The sequence below is a fragment of the Didymosphaeria variabile genome, assembly GCF_027946475.1.
Source record: "Didymosphaeria variabile strain IMI 356815 chromosome Unknown scaffold_7, whole genome shotgun sequence".
Lineage (NCBI taxonomy): Eukaryota > Fungi > Ascomycota > Dothideomycetes > Pleosporales > Didymosphaeriaceae > Didymosphaeria > Didymosphaeria variabile.
Genome location: NW_026611626.1, coordinates 1,403,656 through 1,420,311, shown reverse-complemented (window position 1 = coordinate 1,420,311; position 16,656 = coordinate 1,403,656). Strand labels below are relative to the sequence as shown.

Sequence of the window (16,656 nt, the reverse complement as noted above, 5' to 3'; positions counted from 1 at the left end):
CACCCATATCAGGGTGACAAAAGGGACGGAGAACCTCCCCAGTACCCACGTTTCCTTTTCATCCTCCACTCTTGCGCCCGAATGATTTCACATCGGCTCCTTACCCTTCCATTGCGTTGGCTTCCGCTCCTCCCTCCGATCCTCCATACTCAGCCGGAAGATCGTCTCATCTGAGCTCGTACTGCCAGGTTCCTATCCCGTGCCAGCGCCGCTCGCCCTGCCCCTCACGATTCCCAAGCCCCTATGAGCCGCATCCCTATCGCTGACACTGCTCCTGCGTCCAAACGACCGACTCATACTCTCGCTCCTCGAGCTATCTATGCTTCTACGCATACTAGAACTGCTGCTGCGCCGTCTTGCTCTCCGTGCTTCATCAGGGTCGTGAGGGTTCAAGCCGCTCGCACGGGCGAAAAGGTTGAGAATGTCTGTGAGACTAACGACGCCGCTGAGGCGACCTGATAGGCTGGCGCCTGGTATGGCGTTCGCTGATATAGCAGGTGCAGCGGCGCCGGAGAGGAGGGGAGACGGGGCAGAGAGTGGTGCTGATGCTGCCGATGGAAGAGATGCAACGGGCGAAGGAAGAGGCATGACGGCGGGGGTGATTGATGGGGTTGGTGGTCCAGATGATGCGGGAGACGGGGCATCTACGATCCACATGCGGTGAGAGCGGGTAGCGACAAGTTTGGCGACGGTGTGTGCGAGGGTGGAGTAAGGGGTAATATGAAATACTGGGAATGAGTCCTTGCCGTCGTTGACACCGCGCTCGCTGAGAATGACGCCTATGAAGTGGATGCAAGAGGAGCGCAGAAGCGGTAAAGATGTGGTTTTAGTAAGGAGCTAGAGCAGTCAGTATATGAAAATAGATCAGGCCGTGGGAACTGACCCGAACGTCAACAAGTGAGATGTTGCCAATGACGTTGTTTTGAGCGTCCAGAACCGGTAGAGAAGTGACGCCCTCATTGTTCATCAATTCGAGAGCATCAGTCAGAGGTTTATCGCCGCTGGCTCTCGTTAGCATGGGCATGAAACTTTGGGTATTACACCAGGTAGTCTGGTGTAACACAAGCCAGGTAACAGCGCTTGATCACTTACTTTATTGCGATGACCGACTGTGTCCCAAGGTTCAATTCCTTGATAAGCGAAGGATATAGCTGGTTCACCACTGGAAAGCTCTGCCTGTTGTCCCAGAAGAATTGCAGGAGGCGTAACTGGGTGAGGATGCCAATCACGTCGGTAGTCCCCTCCTTCACGACCAAGACGCGATGCACACCGCTGCCGAATACCTCCATGGCCTTGGTCAAGTCGGCTGAGGCAGGCAGCGTTATCAAAGGTTCCTTCCGGCCCAGCTCTTTCACATCCTTGAGCGGTATAGGCTTGCCTTCGCGACCCTTCTTGGCAAGCTCATCGAAAGACTTGACGTCTCCTTCGTCGGGATGTGCTAAGCCGACAACAAGCAGGAGGTAGCTATTCAAGTCGCTGTAGTCGAAGGTGCCGATAGCCACAGACGACGATTTGTCTTGGCGGAGTAGGATAACGTTGGGTGCACCAGATTCTATGAGTAACTGTCTCCAATTAGCACTTGTGCCTCAGATGCAGCTTGGAGTGGTTGGGCTGGCCGCTGTGAAGCACCTCTGGTAGTGCCTGCCGCTGGACCCCACCATGCCGTTGTCTCGATACTCACATTTGTCGCCTCCTCGACGCTGGTATCGAGCTCCGCGAACCGCACCTGCTTCTCGTCCACGACTTCGCCTACGTGCACCGTCTTCCAATCCCGCCCTGCGAACTTGGGGTCGCCGCCCTTTGTAGGTGGGTTGTTCAATAGATCTTGCAGGGCCTGCTGTGAGAGGGATGGTTGGCGCGAGGCACGCGGCGAGTGCGGCAGCCCGCGCATATTCTCTGCGAAGCTTGAGCGGTGGGCGGCGTGCGGGCTCGAAGCCATCTGGAGCGGTGCGGGCGGTAACCTCGGCGACGACGCATTGGCGAGTGAGCGCAGCGGCGCATCGGTTCTTCCGGTGCCAGTTGGATCCGCGTGGTCCGCCATTGCGGCCGTGCGATATCAGAGGAAGATGTTTGGTGCGGGGTGCGGGGTGCGCGGGGTGAGGGTGACGATGCAGTGTATCGCGGCGATGTGTACTGTTGGGGCGAGCAAGGGAGGCAGTGTGGGTATTTGCGTGGTTCAATGTACTTGGGGAGCGACGGCGCGGGCTATGCACAAGCAAAGGGTGTCATGACAGCAAGCAGTGTGAAGATGTGGAGGAGAGCTCATGCCGCGTCCACGCAAACAGCAGGCGCGCTTCGTCTGATTGGCCGCGAGACCAGACCGACGACAGTGCATGGCCATGGTGATCTTCAAACACCATTCCCGACATAGAAACACGCAGATTAGCTGTCGACTGTACGCAGCTTTGCGTTGGAAACAATTCGCAGGGGGCGAGAACATTCACGTGTTAGCGTCGGATCCATCGAGGTCCATGGTGTCTCTTCCCCAACCTGACATCATCGCTCCCGCCACGTGTGTAGCCAATCGCCTCGTGGGGCTAGTGACAGAGTCGCTTTCCAAGGTGCAGGGCAGGTGCCCAGGTGCGCTTACCAACACGTGATGATATTCATCCATGCCTGCATCGAGCCACAGCTATACGACTTTACGTGCTACCCATGATTGGGCTTGGTACGCGTTTATCGACAAGTCCTTCGCATTGAACGCGTACGACGCTGTTTTCCCGCGTACCTTCCGCGTTGGCAAAGTCGGCCTTCCACACGACTCATCACCATCCAAGAACTCAAAGCCCCATTCCTCAACCACCGTGACCATCTCATCAAGGCTCAATTGCACAAAGGGTCCTGAACCGTACAGCAGTGGACCAAAGTTGATCCAGATCCCGCCAGGCTTCAAGAGCTTGTGAATGCTGTCAAAGTACGCCAGCAGGTTCCGCGCCGTGTCGATGAAGAAGAGCGTGACGATGTAATCGAAGGATCCTTCTCGACCTTTGAACACGGTGGTGAAATCACCCTCGACAAGTACGACGGAGCGACTAGCTGGCGGGTGGTCTGGGAATGATACGCGTCGTTGCATGTCGCTTGTGGTTGCGTGGTGCGACCATCCGTCTATATAGGGGTGCAGCCCGGCTGAGTTTGTGGCCTTCAGGGATTCTAGGTACCGATATGCTACATTCATGTACATGGAGTACTCGTTGAGAGATACTTCGAATCCTTGCCTGAGTCAGTAGGCTATTTTAGGCTGTAGCTGTACCAAGTCCGCATCAAGTATTGACCGTATCACTTACCTCCCAGCCCATGTATATCGTGGCCCAGTCTCCCCAAGCCTGAGCCGGGTAGAAGAACCTTTGCTGGCGCTATCCGACTGGCATTCGAGAATTTGAGAAGCGTGTTTATCACACAAGGAAATGCATCGTAATGCTCAGCGTCGCCTTCCGCAGTCCAATCCCGAACCAAGTGCTTCAGCGCTTGCCCCACACTGACCTTTTCAGGAACCTTCCCTTCTTTTTCAGCCGACTTTACATGCTCCTTTAGTTCAGCTTGGTCGATCCCATAGTATTGCATCGCGTGTTGCACGATTTTGTCTTGCAATTCCTTATTGCTGTCGAGCAGATGATCGTTCTCATTCAGCTTCTGTGAATACTGAACAGTTCGCTCGAGCATCTTCCAAATGTTAGCTATCCTAACCTTTCCTCACCAGCCACAGGACCATACCTTTCGTTGGTGTTTTGGTACATTTCGATACATTGTTCTCCAGCGGTTCACATCCTTCGAAACCAGCTCATGATGCTTGAGGAAACCATGCAATGCGTCCAGAAGCCTGTATCGCGGATGGCGTGCTTCCCATATGCCTTGGGACAGATTTAATCGCTTTAGGATCCGCTGTTTCTCTTCAACTTGTCGAGCTTCGTCTTTTGCGCAGGTAGGGAGCTGTGAGATCGATGTTGTTGCAATGAAATTGCAGACATGCTGGGCGATGGTTGGTGATGAGCAGGCATACGTTATGAAGATCAGGCTGGACAGGAAGAATGACTTCATCATGTGGATAACACATGTGGTTGTACAGGATCGTTTCTGATGAGAGAGAAGTGGTAGATTTTAGTGCACGTCGAGCACCGTGATGGCCGCTTGGCAAAAGATACTCACCATAGGTCATATTGAATCTGTTTTCTGGCTTGAAAAGGATGCTAGTATTTCGAGACGTCTTGTTCATGGCTGATGCCCCGTTTTCACACTCCGCCCCGTTCGATAGGCGCGTCGTCCATCGCATCAACCCACACCTCAAATGCATAGGACGCAATGCATAGGACGCAAAACATGGTGCAGCATAGCCGCTACTTCGTCGCTGTAGTTTCGCTCAGATTTGAAGATCCCCTAAAAATTCTATTCAGTGCAGACTAACTAAGAATGAACGAGAAATCCTACATGTCTGGATGTGACGGTCCGCAAGCTTGCATGTCGCATGTGAGAGCACCAGGCATCGGAATCGTAGGTTTGCGTGAAGGTCTGTCATATAATGGCATGACTTTCAGAAGATTATAAGGATGTCTCTGACGTCCTCGGTGAAAGCTTGAGGACGGGCATATTACGCGAGTGGAACGCTCTTTGATCTTCGCCTTCACCTTCGCCTCATTTACAAACGCAATAGCGGAAACACTAGGAGCAACTCTTATAGTACCCGACGGCGCACAAAGCTGTCGAGGGGAATTTTCACTCTCGCAAGCATTGTGAAAGAACTACTAGCTCGTACGACACATCGTTTCCGTACTCGAACGTAAGTCTGGTACCGTCAACCTTTCGCAAATTTCGATCTATTCCTCACTAGTCTTGCATATCCTGCTCTGTTATTTCAGGATGCAGGTGCGCTTATTGCTCCTCGTCTACGTTGCTTTGGCGACTCTTGCCGCAGCATGTCCGTCGCTCCTCAACCACTCAGCTCCGCAAATCGTCGACCACCCGCATCTAAACAGGATGCTCGGCCGTCGCTGGACCGAGTTCGTTACTGATCTCCAGAGCTGCGTGACACGTTGGCCGCGTGGGCAGGACCGCTATACCCGAATATACTACTGCTATGCTACGGTCGAGCACAAGAATCAGCTCAAGGACCTTATCTCAGCAGCTTTGGCACTCTGGGCGAATGCTCTCGGTCCAGCAGGGGCAAATTCACAACACAGTCTTCTCGTCGTGGAACACCCGCTGCACTTTTGCTACACCCGGCGCAACCCGAACGACCAAAATTCTCCATTCGTCTGGAATCAGAACATCCCGGAAGAGACATTGTTGATTCAGGTCGATGCAAGCACGGGGTCTGCCACTTCGCACCCAGGATTCTCCAATGGCCGCCAAGAGACTCACTTTGGGTTACCGACTGCTGGACGGCACTTCATGAAGGTTAATCCCAATTTGATCAATATGTTCAGAAATAACCCACATAGAGGCATGGAGACTGCTAGGGCATCTATTGCTCATGAGTTTGGTCATGTCTTCGGGCTTGAACATGAGCATGCACGCGAAGACCGCGACCGATACGTCTTTTTTGACTGCACCGGCTTGGAGGGATACCCAGAGGCTAAAGCGAGACTACAAGCAGAGCAACAAGCAGGAAGAACCCAAGATAAGATGTCACAAGTCTGCTACTTCCCTGACGTGGCTAAGAAGTACGGTTTCGGTCGGATCGAGAATTACAGCAAACCTAATACCTTTCGTATCAGAGGCGGCGTGTCATTTGAATTGCGCCGTCGCCATGGATTCGAATATGATGTCCATTCCATTATGCATTATGGATCATCCATGGGGGCACGTTACTGGAATCCAAACGATCTTGCTAACGCCAAAGTCCCCCTTCGACGATGGAGGAACGGTGGGCCAAATTTCCAACCGCCAAAGCAGGCTACGAATCAGAATTCGGAGCTTATTCGCACCAACGAGCGTCCTTCCAATCTAGATGTCGAGATCCTTAGAATACTTTACCCTTCGTAGTACTGCCTGTCTGATGACTTACACTTCCGGCAACTTGCTCAACCACCTGGAAACATGATGTTACCTCAAGAATGGTCAGTTGAAGGGTCACCAATATCGTGTGCTCATTGCTAACGCGACACTATAGTCGAAGGCATGACTGGGGCGCTCAGAAAATTAGCCCGGTTCACGTACTCTTGGCCATGCAGAGGGTGTTGCCGTCAGAATGACTGATTTCAGAATGCTTTTGCAGAAGAGGAGCGGAAGAATTAGCGAATGGAAGGCTTGTTCCAGACTATGGACCGGAAAAATCAGACTTCTTAGCTTAACACACATTTCAAAACAGTCGATTCTTAAATTTTTCATGTTTTGACGTTGTCCAAATGTGTGATTCCTTTTTTCGTGTTTCGCATGGAGCATCTGCAAGACTGCTTCTTCGTTCAGCTCTAAGCACAGATAAGCAGGTGGACGTACCAGGCATTGTAATCGTGCATCATGCTGCGTGCTGACAGATGAAGCCACGACTGCGGCACATTGGTACCCGCTCCACTAGGAAAGCGGCGTGTCCCCCGCTGCAACTACAACTCGACCTCGGTAGCAGCAGCACCACTATCATCGTCAAGTATTGCGCAGTACCTTCGTATCATTTGTATTCGATTATCTAATGTAACTCTTGTGTGAACGTCGGCAGGTAAAAAGGCTGGGAGCAGCAGTCGCCGACGTTGTGGAACCAGATGGCACCAGCGACAAGGCGAGAGCAAACACCCCAAATTTTCAAAATCATCAAAACACTTATGCCGCTATAGCTCGCGCGAGAGCCTCAAAACAATTATCGCGGCCCTTGAGGAGCATCAACGCGATCGAAAGGGATAACCGGAAACCGTGAGTGTGAGGTATGATCCTTTAGCTCAAAAATAACGCACCGCAATGGCAGGCTGAGGGCATCCATGGAATGGATGACACAAAACATTTACCACAGGCTTGGTCATGCTCGAGGCTAAGCGGACAGGTCACGTGTACCGGTCGGATCCTTGTTGTCATAGTCATGATGCCTGGCAATGGTCGCCTCTCGGGACTTTGCCGTCATATCCTTCTCGACTGGCTGGGCACGCAACTGCAACAGAGCCTTGCCCACATCGACCTCGCGCTCGTGATACGTTTGTGTAGCGTTGGAGTTAGCACTGTCGACATTACCGGGGCCCGTTGCCTCCTGACCGTCGCCGGCCTTGCTGTTGGTCTGCGGGTTCTTGACGACCTGCTGCTCACCCATAGCACCTCCCCGAGAGAGCCCCACGAGGATATTAGCGACCGCCTCAATACGCTTCTTCTCATCCAGCTCACCTTGTTCAGGGAAGTCCTCGATATTACGGTAGCCAAATTCCAGGCTGCCGTAAGCTGCCGGACGCGCGAAATGGTAGTACTGAATGATCTTGCTCGGACTGAGGGACCACCTGAACCTAATGTTCAGCAAGTCGCGAATTTCTGGAAATTCCATCCCGAAGAGGTCTCTACACACAACGATCGCCGTCATCTCTAGCTGCCTGAAGGGAGCGTCGCGGACAAAACGCGGCTGGGCACCATCGAGGCTGAGTCGAGCGGGTCCTTGAGCGGCCTCAATCGTACCCTGGGCGGTTTCGGCCGTGGTGGGGGCACTCGAAGCCTGGCCTTTGCCTTGAACAGCTTGGTTGATTTGGTTGTTGTTCGCGTTGGTGTTAGAGGATGCCTTCTCCTTCTTCGCCCCGCGCTTCTTACCTCTACGCTCCTCAGCTTCCGTCGCGACAGGGACGTCCTCTGGATCTTTGAGGCCGTATTCCTGAAGCTGTTTGTCGAGAGCAGCGATATGACGCTTGCGAATCATTTCTACGCTGAGCCCATTTGGGAACACCTTCTTGAAACGCTTCACGGTGTCCTGGTAGCTCAAGCCCTCCTCGTCGCACAAGAAAGTGATGATTGAGTCCTCATAAGACATCGTGCCGTACCACGTCGAGGGGGCTTCTGCTTTAGGCTGCCTATCATAGAGCTTGGATGCATCTTGATTCGAGCGCTTTGGCAACTTGATCGGCTTGAACGAGCGGTAAGGCAAGACTTGGTCCGCTTGTTCTTCTTGCTCCTCCCCAACTACATCGTTATCAGCCATCGCCTTTCCCTCCAAACCGCCACCTTCTCCAGTATCCTGCGCCGGCTCGTCATGCGCCGATACCAAGTGCTTCGAGCGCTTACGAGGTTCATCAGCTGGAGCTTTGGAGCGCTTCCGAGACACAACGGCCGAGGTGTTGTCTAGACCATTAGGCTCCTGCTGATCGATTGTATCCTCGCCATGGATCCGTGCAATGGCAACCTCATAACCATCAGCAGCCGATGGCTCGGCTGCTTGAGCATCAGATGAGGAGGCAATCGGATAATGGGCACTGTGTGCAGCAGTGGCAGCCTCTCTGGATGATGTCGTTGATGTACGGATGGCCGAGGTGGTCAAAAGCGAATCACGGGCGATGTTGGCATCAACGCGGGCGTTGTCTGAGAAGGTCGAAGGCGCGCGCTGAGTGGAAGAGGAAGCGAGCGAGCTGGGGACGGAAACGACTTCTAGGTGGCTCATCTCGGGTGACATCACGTCAGTGTAGGTGCCAAAGGAGTGAGCCACGGCATTTCCAGGACCTTTGGGCTCGACGACGTCCTGTTCGGACGACATCACGGACTCAGGCTGCACAGTAGGTATGCTGCCGCTGTTGGCTTGCTCGGCAGGGAGGGCGGCCGTTTTGTCACGCCGGTTGGTGGACGACATGATTCCTACAACCCAACTTTTAGTTGCGGTATAGTTTCAATGATCCTTAGGTTCGGAAGTGGGTGCGGTCGCCGGCAAAAGGGATGAAAGAGTTACGTGAAGATAGAGCAAGGACACAGAAATGAACAGTTGCGCAGTAGTTCAATGATGGGATGCGAATGGACTTACCGACTACCCAAAAGGTTGTGTTGGGTTGATGAGGTTGTTGACAAGACGAACGGTATGAGCGTAGAAGTGCCTCAAGGGAGGTGGGTGAATGGCACGCGAAAGGTAGGCGTCAAGTAAAGCCGGTCCAAGCAGTTGTCTCAAGGAACGTCTGGGTTAGCTGGTGATGTCAATCAATCTGGGCTACTCGAGGTAGTTATTGAGGTACAGAGAGTGGAAGAGACTTGAGGGTGCGGTTTCGTGATTCTAGGGCGCTGCTACGAGCAGGGCGAACCTGAGGGTGACGTCGCGTCAACTCAAGCAACGGATTCACTGTTGACACTGACGAAGCTAAGGGTTGATAGAGGGGGGGGTGGGGCGCAGTGTTGGAGCGGTGCACCGCGATGGGCCCTCTTTCGTACCGTGTGGACTAGAAGCGGAAAGAGTACGATACAGTCACGTACAGCTGCACCGCCACTTTGAGATCTCACAGCAGAGTCACTACAGCCCGCGACGGTATGGACCGTTCTCACAAAGGCTGTCAGCTCCGCAACGGCCAACACCAGAAACTTTTCCAGCCAAAGACGAGACAAACGTGCGTTGAGCGACAATGTACGTACCGCAGTAGCGGATTGTCGGGGCTTTCGAGCTCTACTTTATGGAGATTGATCTCACGTACCCCTCTAGGGCTGCGAGCCCAGCGCTGTCTGAGCTCTCTACTCCGTGTGTGCCGACCTGACAAGTTGATATTTGCTACCTCCCAGCGCATTCGACCAAACAACCCTACTTCAACTTCGCAAATCACTCGGCTTGACTCCGGGTCTCGAAAGTCGAAATAAGAGTATGTTCGCGCATCCAAGAGTTCCGATAGTCGTCTCAGATTTTCTCGAATCCAAGCGGACACTCTACTATGCGAGGCCTTTTACTGTCAGTAAGCGACTCTGCCGCACCCTAAGGCCGACGTTGCAAGAAGCACCGACCCTAACAAGCTTTGAACAAGGCGGTCAACGATCTCTAAATAGCGAAGGCAGACGAGAGTGTCTTCATACAACACCAATAATACTGCAGTGAAGACCTTCTGGCATAAGAGCACTAGTCACACGTGCTTTTGCGACAGGATTTATGCGAGCCACCTAAGACGCCAATGAGCTGGACATCTGATCAATCACAATTAAAGAGCTACGCATGCTCGATGACTGACTTCACACACGCGTCACCAAGCTACAGATGAGATTCGCTCGAGACATATTATTTGCGGCGACAATAATGTGCGACCGTCGCTATGCGCGGGGGGAGGGTCTTTGAACGGAAACGTAGATTCTTTTCCCCAGCAACATGTCACCGAGTACCGTTGCCTGAACTTGAAGAACTACTAACCGATAACGTTACACCCGTCAGTACCGCAATCGAGCATATTCGCAAATCATGCACATGCCATACACAGATGCATTAGACTTCACCAATCAGCCGGACTATGAGATCAAGAACACGGACTGGAACGCATACCAAGACATAGAAACTTTATCCAGCGTTCGATCAAATAAGCATGTATGAAACATTAGGTCTAACCAAAGATTACGCCGTATCCATGCTATTTATGTACAGAATTCAATGCGACTGCTAAAGTTCACTATTGCGCAGAAACTTCAGAGCACAAACGATCTCTACTCGGTATACCAGCAGCCGATTGGGGAGTCGGTCTTGATCACAGACCCAGTCACGCCAACACATCCCTCAAGGTAAGCCGGCTTATCCACCCCTTGGAGCCATACGGACCAGGCACCATCTATGGATCCTGGGCAAGCTTGAATACCAGTCTCCTTGAACTTGAGCTCATTGTTGTCGACCGTCCATCCCTTAGTCTCCCAGTTCTTGCCAAGGGGCTCAGCACCGGTCACGTAGCCGATCTTGCCCATGCCTATGAGTAGCATTAGAGTGCGTTCCGAATACGTTACGAACATACACAGAGGGAGCGCTAAACATACCCATTCCGGAGCGGTCCACGAAGATAGTCTGAGGCCTGGCAGACGTCTTGCTCTCGTAGAGGTGAAGCTCCTCATCCTTGATGTAGAAGGTTGCGAAGTTGGAATCGGCGTCGCAAGACGCGTTCTGAGACTGAGCGTTTACTAGGAGGGACGAGCGGGCTGCTTGCACACCGCTGTTCTGAATCTCAGAGCCCGAGCGGATGGTGATGACACCGAATGCTGTGCCCTCGGAGACGGGAGTCGTCTGCGGGAGCGCTGACGCCGTCAAAGCGGCAGCAGAGGTGAGGAAAGCGGTGGTGAAGTGCATTTTGATGGTTGTGTATTGGTGGTGTTGTTTATAGATTATGATCAAAAGTAGGAGGAGAGCGTTGGAACGAAGACTGTACACGATGCTGATGGTCGCAGCACTTGAAGAAACGTCGTCTGGTTTTATACAATTATATTCTATTGCCCCGCTCAATCTCGCCGTCGAGCCACCGCGATCGAAATTGAGGCTGAAAGCTCGGCATGCTACGGTATGAAATCACGCCCCCTCATATGGGCTGTGCGAAGTGCCAGCTCATTCATCGAAGGAGGACCCGAGTGCAGTCTACTCCACAAGTCGGAGAAATCGGCGCCGTCCCATCCCGCAAGCCGGGCTGTTAGTGACAGCCAACTGACTTAGAACACCTAATTGTTGTACGCAGGGTCCATCACAGACTTGTTGGTCTATCGATGTTCAAGGAAGATGCATGAAGATGATGTCAGTTGCCACCAGCCAATGGACATTTGTAGATCCATGGTGCTCGAAGAGGTTAAGTCGCCGGTAGTGTCACGCTTGGGGCAGCCTCCTATTCGTTCAGTTCGGGCCGACAGACGCGAGGCGAGAATCGCAGGTGGAGTTGAACCGCATTACCTTGTACTGCCAGTTCTCTTTTGTCGGCTGATGCATCGCCCTCGTTGTTCGGTGCACATATTCCGCTAAAAGGGTCGCCCTCTCGTCGAGCAAGCATGTTTCAGCTCGACCGCCGCCTTGTTCCTTTGAGGGACCACGCTATTGATCCATATTTGGACACAGGAACCCTACCGTGGTAGGTCATCCGCGTGGCCAAAGCAATACCGGTAACTCTTCGCCGGTATCCAGGTACCTGTGCACTGAACATTGATGCGGTGGGACGATTGCAAGACGAATGCCCCGCTTCGAATCCCTTATGTAGATTGGAAGTGGGTTGTATCGCCACATCGCTATGCACTGTACAGCCTACCCTACTGAACGTTATGCCAGCATTGTCGACATCTCATCAATGAACGAAGGCACGCAAAGGTCCAGAGCGTGGAGCTCGACAAGGCAACGCACAATGTTCAATACGAGCGAATACAAGCAAGGAGAGACAGCATCAGCGGCATCAAGACGGAGAGAACGACATATCCGCGTAGGTTGATGCCATTGGTTTACTCAAAGGCGCTTTTAAAATGTGCGGTTGGCGAGATCGACATTGCAGTCTAGGAAGACGCGCGCTGTAGCCAGGAATCTATGCTCGAATTGCATCTTTCGCGTGATCATGTTCGGGAAGGTATTAGCAGACTTTATCGACTGGGCCGATCTAGAGATTAGTTACAAGCTGTCAAACAATGTCGAACTTGATCTTGGCAGATCTGGTACAGACGCTGTCGCAAGTTTCGGGTACGCAAAACGATCACTACCACCGTACCACGACCTTGGATATGCGGGACTACTAGCCCTTCTCATTACCAAATACTCCAGAAAATCCATCTTGTCGCGCCTCGAGCCTGCCAAGGAGGTCGCGACAGGCTTTGCTAGACCTCAGTAGATGCGAGTGACCGGAACTCAAGCCGCACTCGCCTGGAAGGGCCGTCGCTCTTTCGCAGTATGGCATCCTCGCATCAGATAATGATGATTGTCTACTACGGTGCTTTCCTCAAACTTTCGGTCCTCAGTACACCGAGCTTTTCAAGATAATCCACATCGTATAAAGCATTTGTGAGAGAACGCGCATCAGCTCGGACGGATTCCATCATGGCTGATAACGCAATTGATCTAGACAATATAGATGCTCCAGAATTGGCCCCAGAGTTGGCGACAAACCAGACAGCAACCATTAAGGTACCCTTTCCGCCCTAGTATACTCGATCAGAAGACTTCAGCGCAACCCTCTGCGAACTTTAGAAAGACGGATGGTAACGACCCATCGTCCTTTTTTCGCCTCTTTTCAACGAGAATTTGGAAGCGCCAGCCCTCTCTTCAGATCACGATTTCTCTGTTGATCGTCCCAGCACGTTGAATGAGAACGATGTTTGGTGTATCGAATTCGATGGAGATCCGGGATTGGCGCTTTGTGCTTGACAGCAGTGAGGTGCTGTTAGCATATTGTAGGCTTGATCCATGGGTGGAAGATCTCGCAATGATTGCAATACGCCTGTCTAAAGCAATAAGCGAGAGCAAAACCGTACCCACACAACTTTGTAATGATGAAGTATGAAGCAGCTCAAGGACATTCATTGCGCCAAGTCTGCTCCGAAGTGGATTAGCGGAGACTACGTGCCCGGATACTAGTCTTGCATGGTGATAATGACCATTTTGTTATGCGGGTAAGAAGATCAAGGGAGTGCGGTTGAGCGCAGGTCAGTTTACTTAGAGAGACTTGCGATGCGAAAAAGCGGCAATGCAGTCGAACCTAGCGGAAAGCACAGTGGAGACATTCACTAGACATGGGTGCGTTAGACGCTAAACCTGAAAAGAACTCGCGCCAGGGTCGTGCTGCGAGGACGATGAGAAGAGCGCATCATTGCAACAGATATCGTCATTACGATATTGATACAACAATCAATATGTAGCAGCTTCAGCTTGTACATTGGTACGAAGCGGTACCAGCTGTTTGTTGGTCGTACTTTACGCTGCCTCGCCGAGTCCAGATGTCATCACAGTCGACGTTAGCGATCTGACGACGGAGTGACCGTAACCTGAGGCCACCGATGTTGGCTGAATCATTCTTTATCCATTAGTCAGTTTCCACGTCGGTGCTGTAACCTATCGGAGGGGGTTTGATTGTGCGGTGCAAGGTTAGACACAAGATTCGCCCAATACAGGCTGCAAGATCGGTACAGGAGGGGCGCGGACAAGACCTTTGCTGGCCACGATAAGCTGGACGGGTTACCAGCTATTGAGGCGACTGTGAACGAAGCTCGACTGCTTACAAGCATGCACTGACTGTACACAAGCTCGTTAGCTCGGCTAGCACACGTGCCTTTAGACTTGCTTTTCTGAGGCACATACTATGCACTGGAGAAGGGTCCGATGGCGCCGCCCAAGATGTAACCCCCCGCACTAACAATTAGCCCAACGTATGAACATGTTCTGTTTCCCGCATACCTGATGAGCTCTTGGACGTGAGATGCGTCGCAAGTTCAGAAGCCTTTATCTACGTACCGATGCGTGCTCAATGAGTGGTTCAGGCTTCTGACGGAAGCGACTTCCCCAGTTACCACAGCCGGGCCCTTCCTTGCAAGCTAGCAGCTCAGCGTAGCACAAGACTTGCTTAAACACTGCACGATTTCCCGTGGCCAGTCCAAGCAGAAGCAAAAGAGACAGCTCGACTCAACACATCCATGGCGGACCTCTTTCGCAGCAAAGCAGTAGCCGCAGCCCTGGGCCTGCTCACACACTTCGTTGCAAACAGCGGAGAATGGGATCACCATGCTCATCTTCTGGTATCAGGCGGGCCTCTACTTTTCGGCGCATTGGTAGCTTTCGAATATGTGGCCGATCCTCTGGTGGGCTCTTACTCCCAGGCTTTTCAGGTCGTGGCAACAGCGGCAGCAGTGTACCTGGGAACATTGACGGCAAGCATCATCATTTACCGCGCGTACTTCCACCGGTTGGGAAAGGTCCTTGAGACTCTGACTCCTATTGTGAAGCAGTGCATGCTGACGTTCTAGTTCCCTGGCCCTTTTCCCGCTCGTATTACGAAGCTTGACACCATAAGCCGTGTTGTACCCGATTATCAACTATACCGTAAACATTTTGTCCTGCACTTCGAAAATCGATAGACTCACATTGCACAGATGTTATCGAGGGGTTACACAGGCAGTACAACACCGATATCGTTCGCACAGGGCCTCGCGAACTCAGTGTCGCAAGCGCGGAAGCGATTCCTCTCATCTACGGACCCATGTCCAAGTGTAGAAAGGGAGTCTGGTATAGTGGTTCTTACCACATCGAGGGTGCTTCGTTGCAGAGCACACGTAACCATCAAGACCACAGAGAAAGACGCAAGGCTTGGGATCGCGCCTTCAATGCGAAAGCTCTGCGCGACTACGAGCCTCGCCTCAACCGACACACCCGTGTATTTGTCGATAAGCTGAAGGAGCATGTCAAGGAGTCGTCTGTCCGCATCTCGAGCTGGATCGGCTTTTACGCCTTCGATGTTATGGGCGACATTGGATACAACCGAGGTTTCGGTATGCTTGAGAAGGGGGAAGAGGATGAAATGATTGAGCTTGTTCACAAGAGCATGGCTCCTTTGAGCATCTTTGGGCATATTCCGTGGATCGTTGGGATCATGTTGCGGACGAGCTTTGGGGCAAAGGACTTGCTCAATTTCATGAAGCTTACGCAAGATATTCTCATGGAGCGGAAGAAAGTTGGTTCATCACCTTTGGAGACGTTACCGTGCTGATCAAATTGCAGATCACTCCAACCGAGCCTGACGTGTTCAGTCATCTCATCGACGAGACGGCAGAAGAAATACCGAAACAGCTGAATGCCGATTCTCGTCTCATGATGGTTGCGGGCTCAGACACTACACACGCAACTCTCACCTGGCTTATCTGGGAACTCTGCACACACAAAGATGCCCAGGCTAAGCTTTGCAAGATCACTGACGACCTTGTACCCGAGAAATCCTTCCTAGACGTCGATGATGTCAAGGATTGTCCACATCTCGACGGCGCCATCAACGAATCTCTCCGCCTCCACCCAGCGGTACCCTCAGGAGTAATGCGCGAAACGCCCGCGGCAGGGATAACACTGCCTGATGGTACCTACATCCCCAGCGAAACGACGATCTGGATGCCCATTCACACCATACAACGAGACGGGCGCTCCTTCTCCGAGCCTCTAAAGTTTATGCCTGAGCGCTGGACTGACGAAGCCCCGGAGTACGTCAAAGACAAGCGCGCTTTCATTCCCTTTTCAGCTGGAGTGTACAACTGCGTCGGCCAAAAGCTTGCTATGATGGAGATGCGTGTCGTGGTGGCGAACTTGATGAGATGGTTTGAGATTGACTTCGCCGGAGACATGGGTGAGGCAGTAGTGAAGAAGTCGCGGGACGCTTTCACGCTCAGTGTGGGTGCGCTGGACGTGAAGCTTACGCCGAGGTATAAGAGCTAGCACTGCGATGTGGAGAGGTGGTGGTTGCGTGGTGCTGGGACATGCGAGAACAACACTTGGGGACGGCGTTGGTATAGCTGACAGGTTGGCATGCGACGGGGTCAATTGGCGTGTTATGAAACGATTTCTTCAACTGCTTGCGTTTGTCCGCCTCTGCGGTGCCTTGGTACAAAGGCCGACGGGTGGCGGTCTCCGCTCCTCGGCAGTTGCTTCCCCCAGTCCCCGGAGCTATTTCACCCGCACTCACCCCTCAAGCGCCGATTGGCTCCCCCGCAAACATGGCTCCATGATTTGGCCAGCGGTTCGCGCATCGTAGCAGATCCCGGTCGTTCGTGCTGTCACCCGCCACTCTGTGAGGAGCCTCAACGCTTTGCATCACCACGCCCTTCGCCCTCGCCCTGCCG

At 52.6% G+C, this 16,656-nt stretch overlaps 6 protein-coding genes across 6 annotated transcripts; 2 read left to right on the top strand and 4 right to left on the bottom strand.

Annotated features, from left to right (window-relative positions):
* Nucleotides 1-192: 192 nt before the first annotated feature.
* SDS23 (cell separation during budding) lies at nucleotides 193-2,041 on the bottom strand (the record flags this gene model as incomplete). Its single annotated transcript, XM_056218358.1, has 4 exons — nucleotides 193-837; nucleotides 884-1,001; nucleotides 1,093-1,562; nucleotides 1,682-2,041. The coding sequence occupies 4 exons, from the start codon at nucleotides 2,039-2,041 to the stop codon at nucleotides 193-195; spliced, it is 1,593 nt and encodes a 530-aa protein (XP_056067623.1).
* Nucleotides 2,042-2,632: 591 nt separating this feature from the next.
* Nucleotides 2,633-3,660, bottom strand: N0V89_009606 (uncharacterized protein; the record flags this gene model as incomplete). The annotated part of the gene is made up of 2 exons (XM_056218357.1): nucleotides 2,633-3,210; nucleotides 3,285-3,660. 2 exons carry the CDS (start codon nucleotides 3,658-3,660, stop codon nucleotides 2,633-2,635), a joined length of 954 nt encoding a protein of 317 aa, XP_056067622.1.
* Nucleotides 3,661-4,851: 1,191 nt separating this feature from the next.
* N0V89_009605 (uncharacterized protein) lies at nucleotides 4,852-5,976 on the top strand (the record flags this gene model as incomplete). The annotated part of the gene is made up of 1 exon (XM_056218356.1): nucleotides 4,852-5,976. The coding sequence occupies one exon, from the start codon at nucleotides 4,852-4,854 to the stop codon at nucleotides 5,974-5,976; it is 1,125 nt and encodes a 374-aa protein (XP_056067621.1).
* A 976-nt stretch (nucleotides 5,977-6,952) lies between these two features.
* On the bottom strand, nucleotides 6,953-8,734 carry N0V89_009604 (uncharacterized protein; the record flags this gene model as incomplete). The annotated part of the gene is made up of 1 exon (XM_056218355.1): nucleotides 6,953-8,734. One exon carries the CDS (start codon nucleotides 8,732-8,734, stop codon nucleotides 6,953-6,955), a length of 1,782 nt encoding a protein of 593 aa, XP_056067620.1.
* Nucleotides 8,735-10,542: 1,808 nt separating this feature from the next.
* Nucleotides 10,543-11,170, bottom strand: N0V89_009603 (uncharacterized protein; the record flags this gene model as incomplete). Its single annotated transcript, XM_056218354.1, has 2 exons — nucleotides 10,543-10,796; nucleotides 10,864-11,170. The coding sequence occupies 2 exons, from the start codon at nucleotides 11,168-11,170 to the stop codon at nucleotides 10,543-10,545; spliced, it is 561 nt and encodes a 186-aa protein (XP_056067619.1).
* A 3,299-nt stretch (nucleotides 11,171-14,469) lies between these two features.
* On the top strand, nucleotides 14,470-16,252 carry N0V89_009602 (uncharacterized protein; the record flags this gene model as incomplete). The annotated part of the gene is made up of 3 exons (XM_056218353.1): nucleotides 14,470-14,780; nucleotides 14,948-15,503; nucleotides 15,551-16,252. 3 exons carry the CDS (start codon nucleotides 14,470-14,472, stop codon nucleotides 16,250-16,252), a joined length of 1,569 nt encoding a protein of 522 aa, XP_056067618.1.
* Between the last annotated feature and the right edge of the window lie 404 nt (nucleotides 16,253-16,656).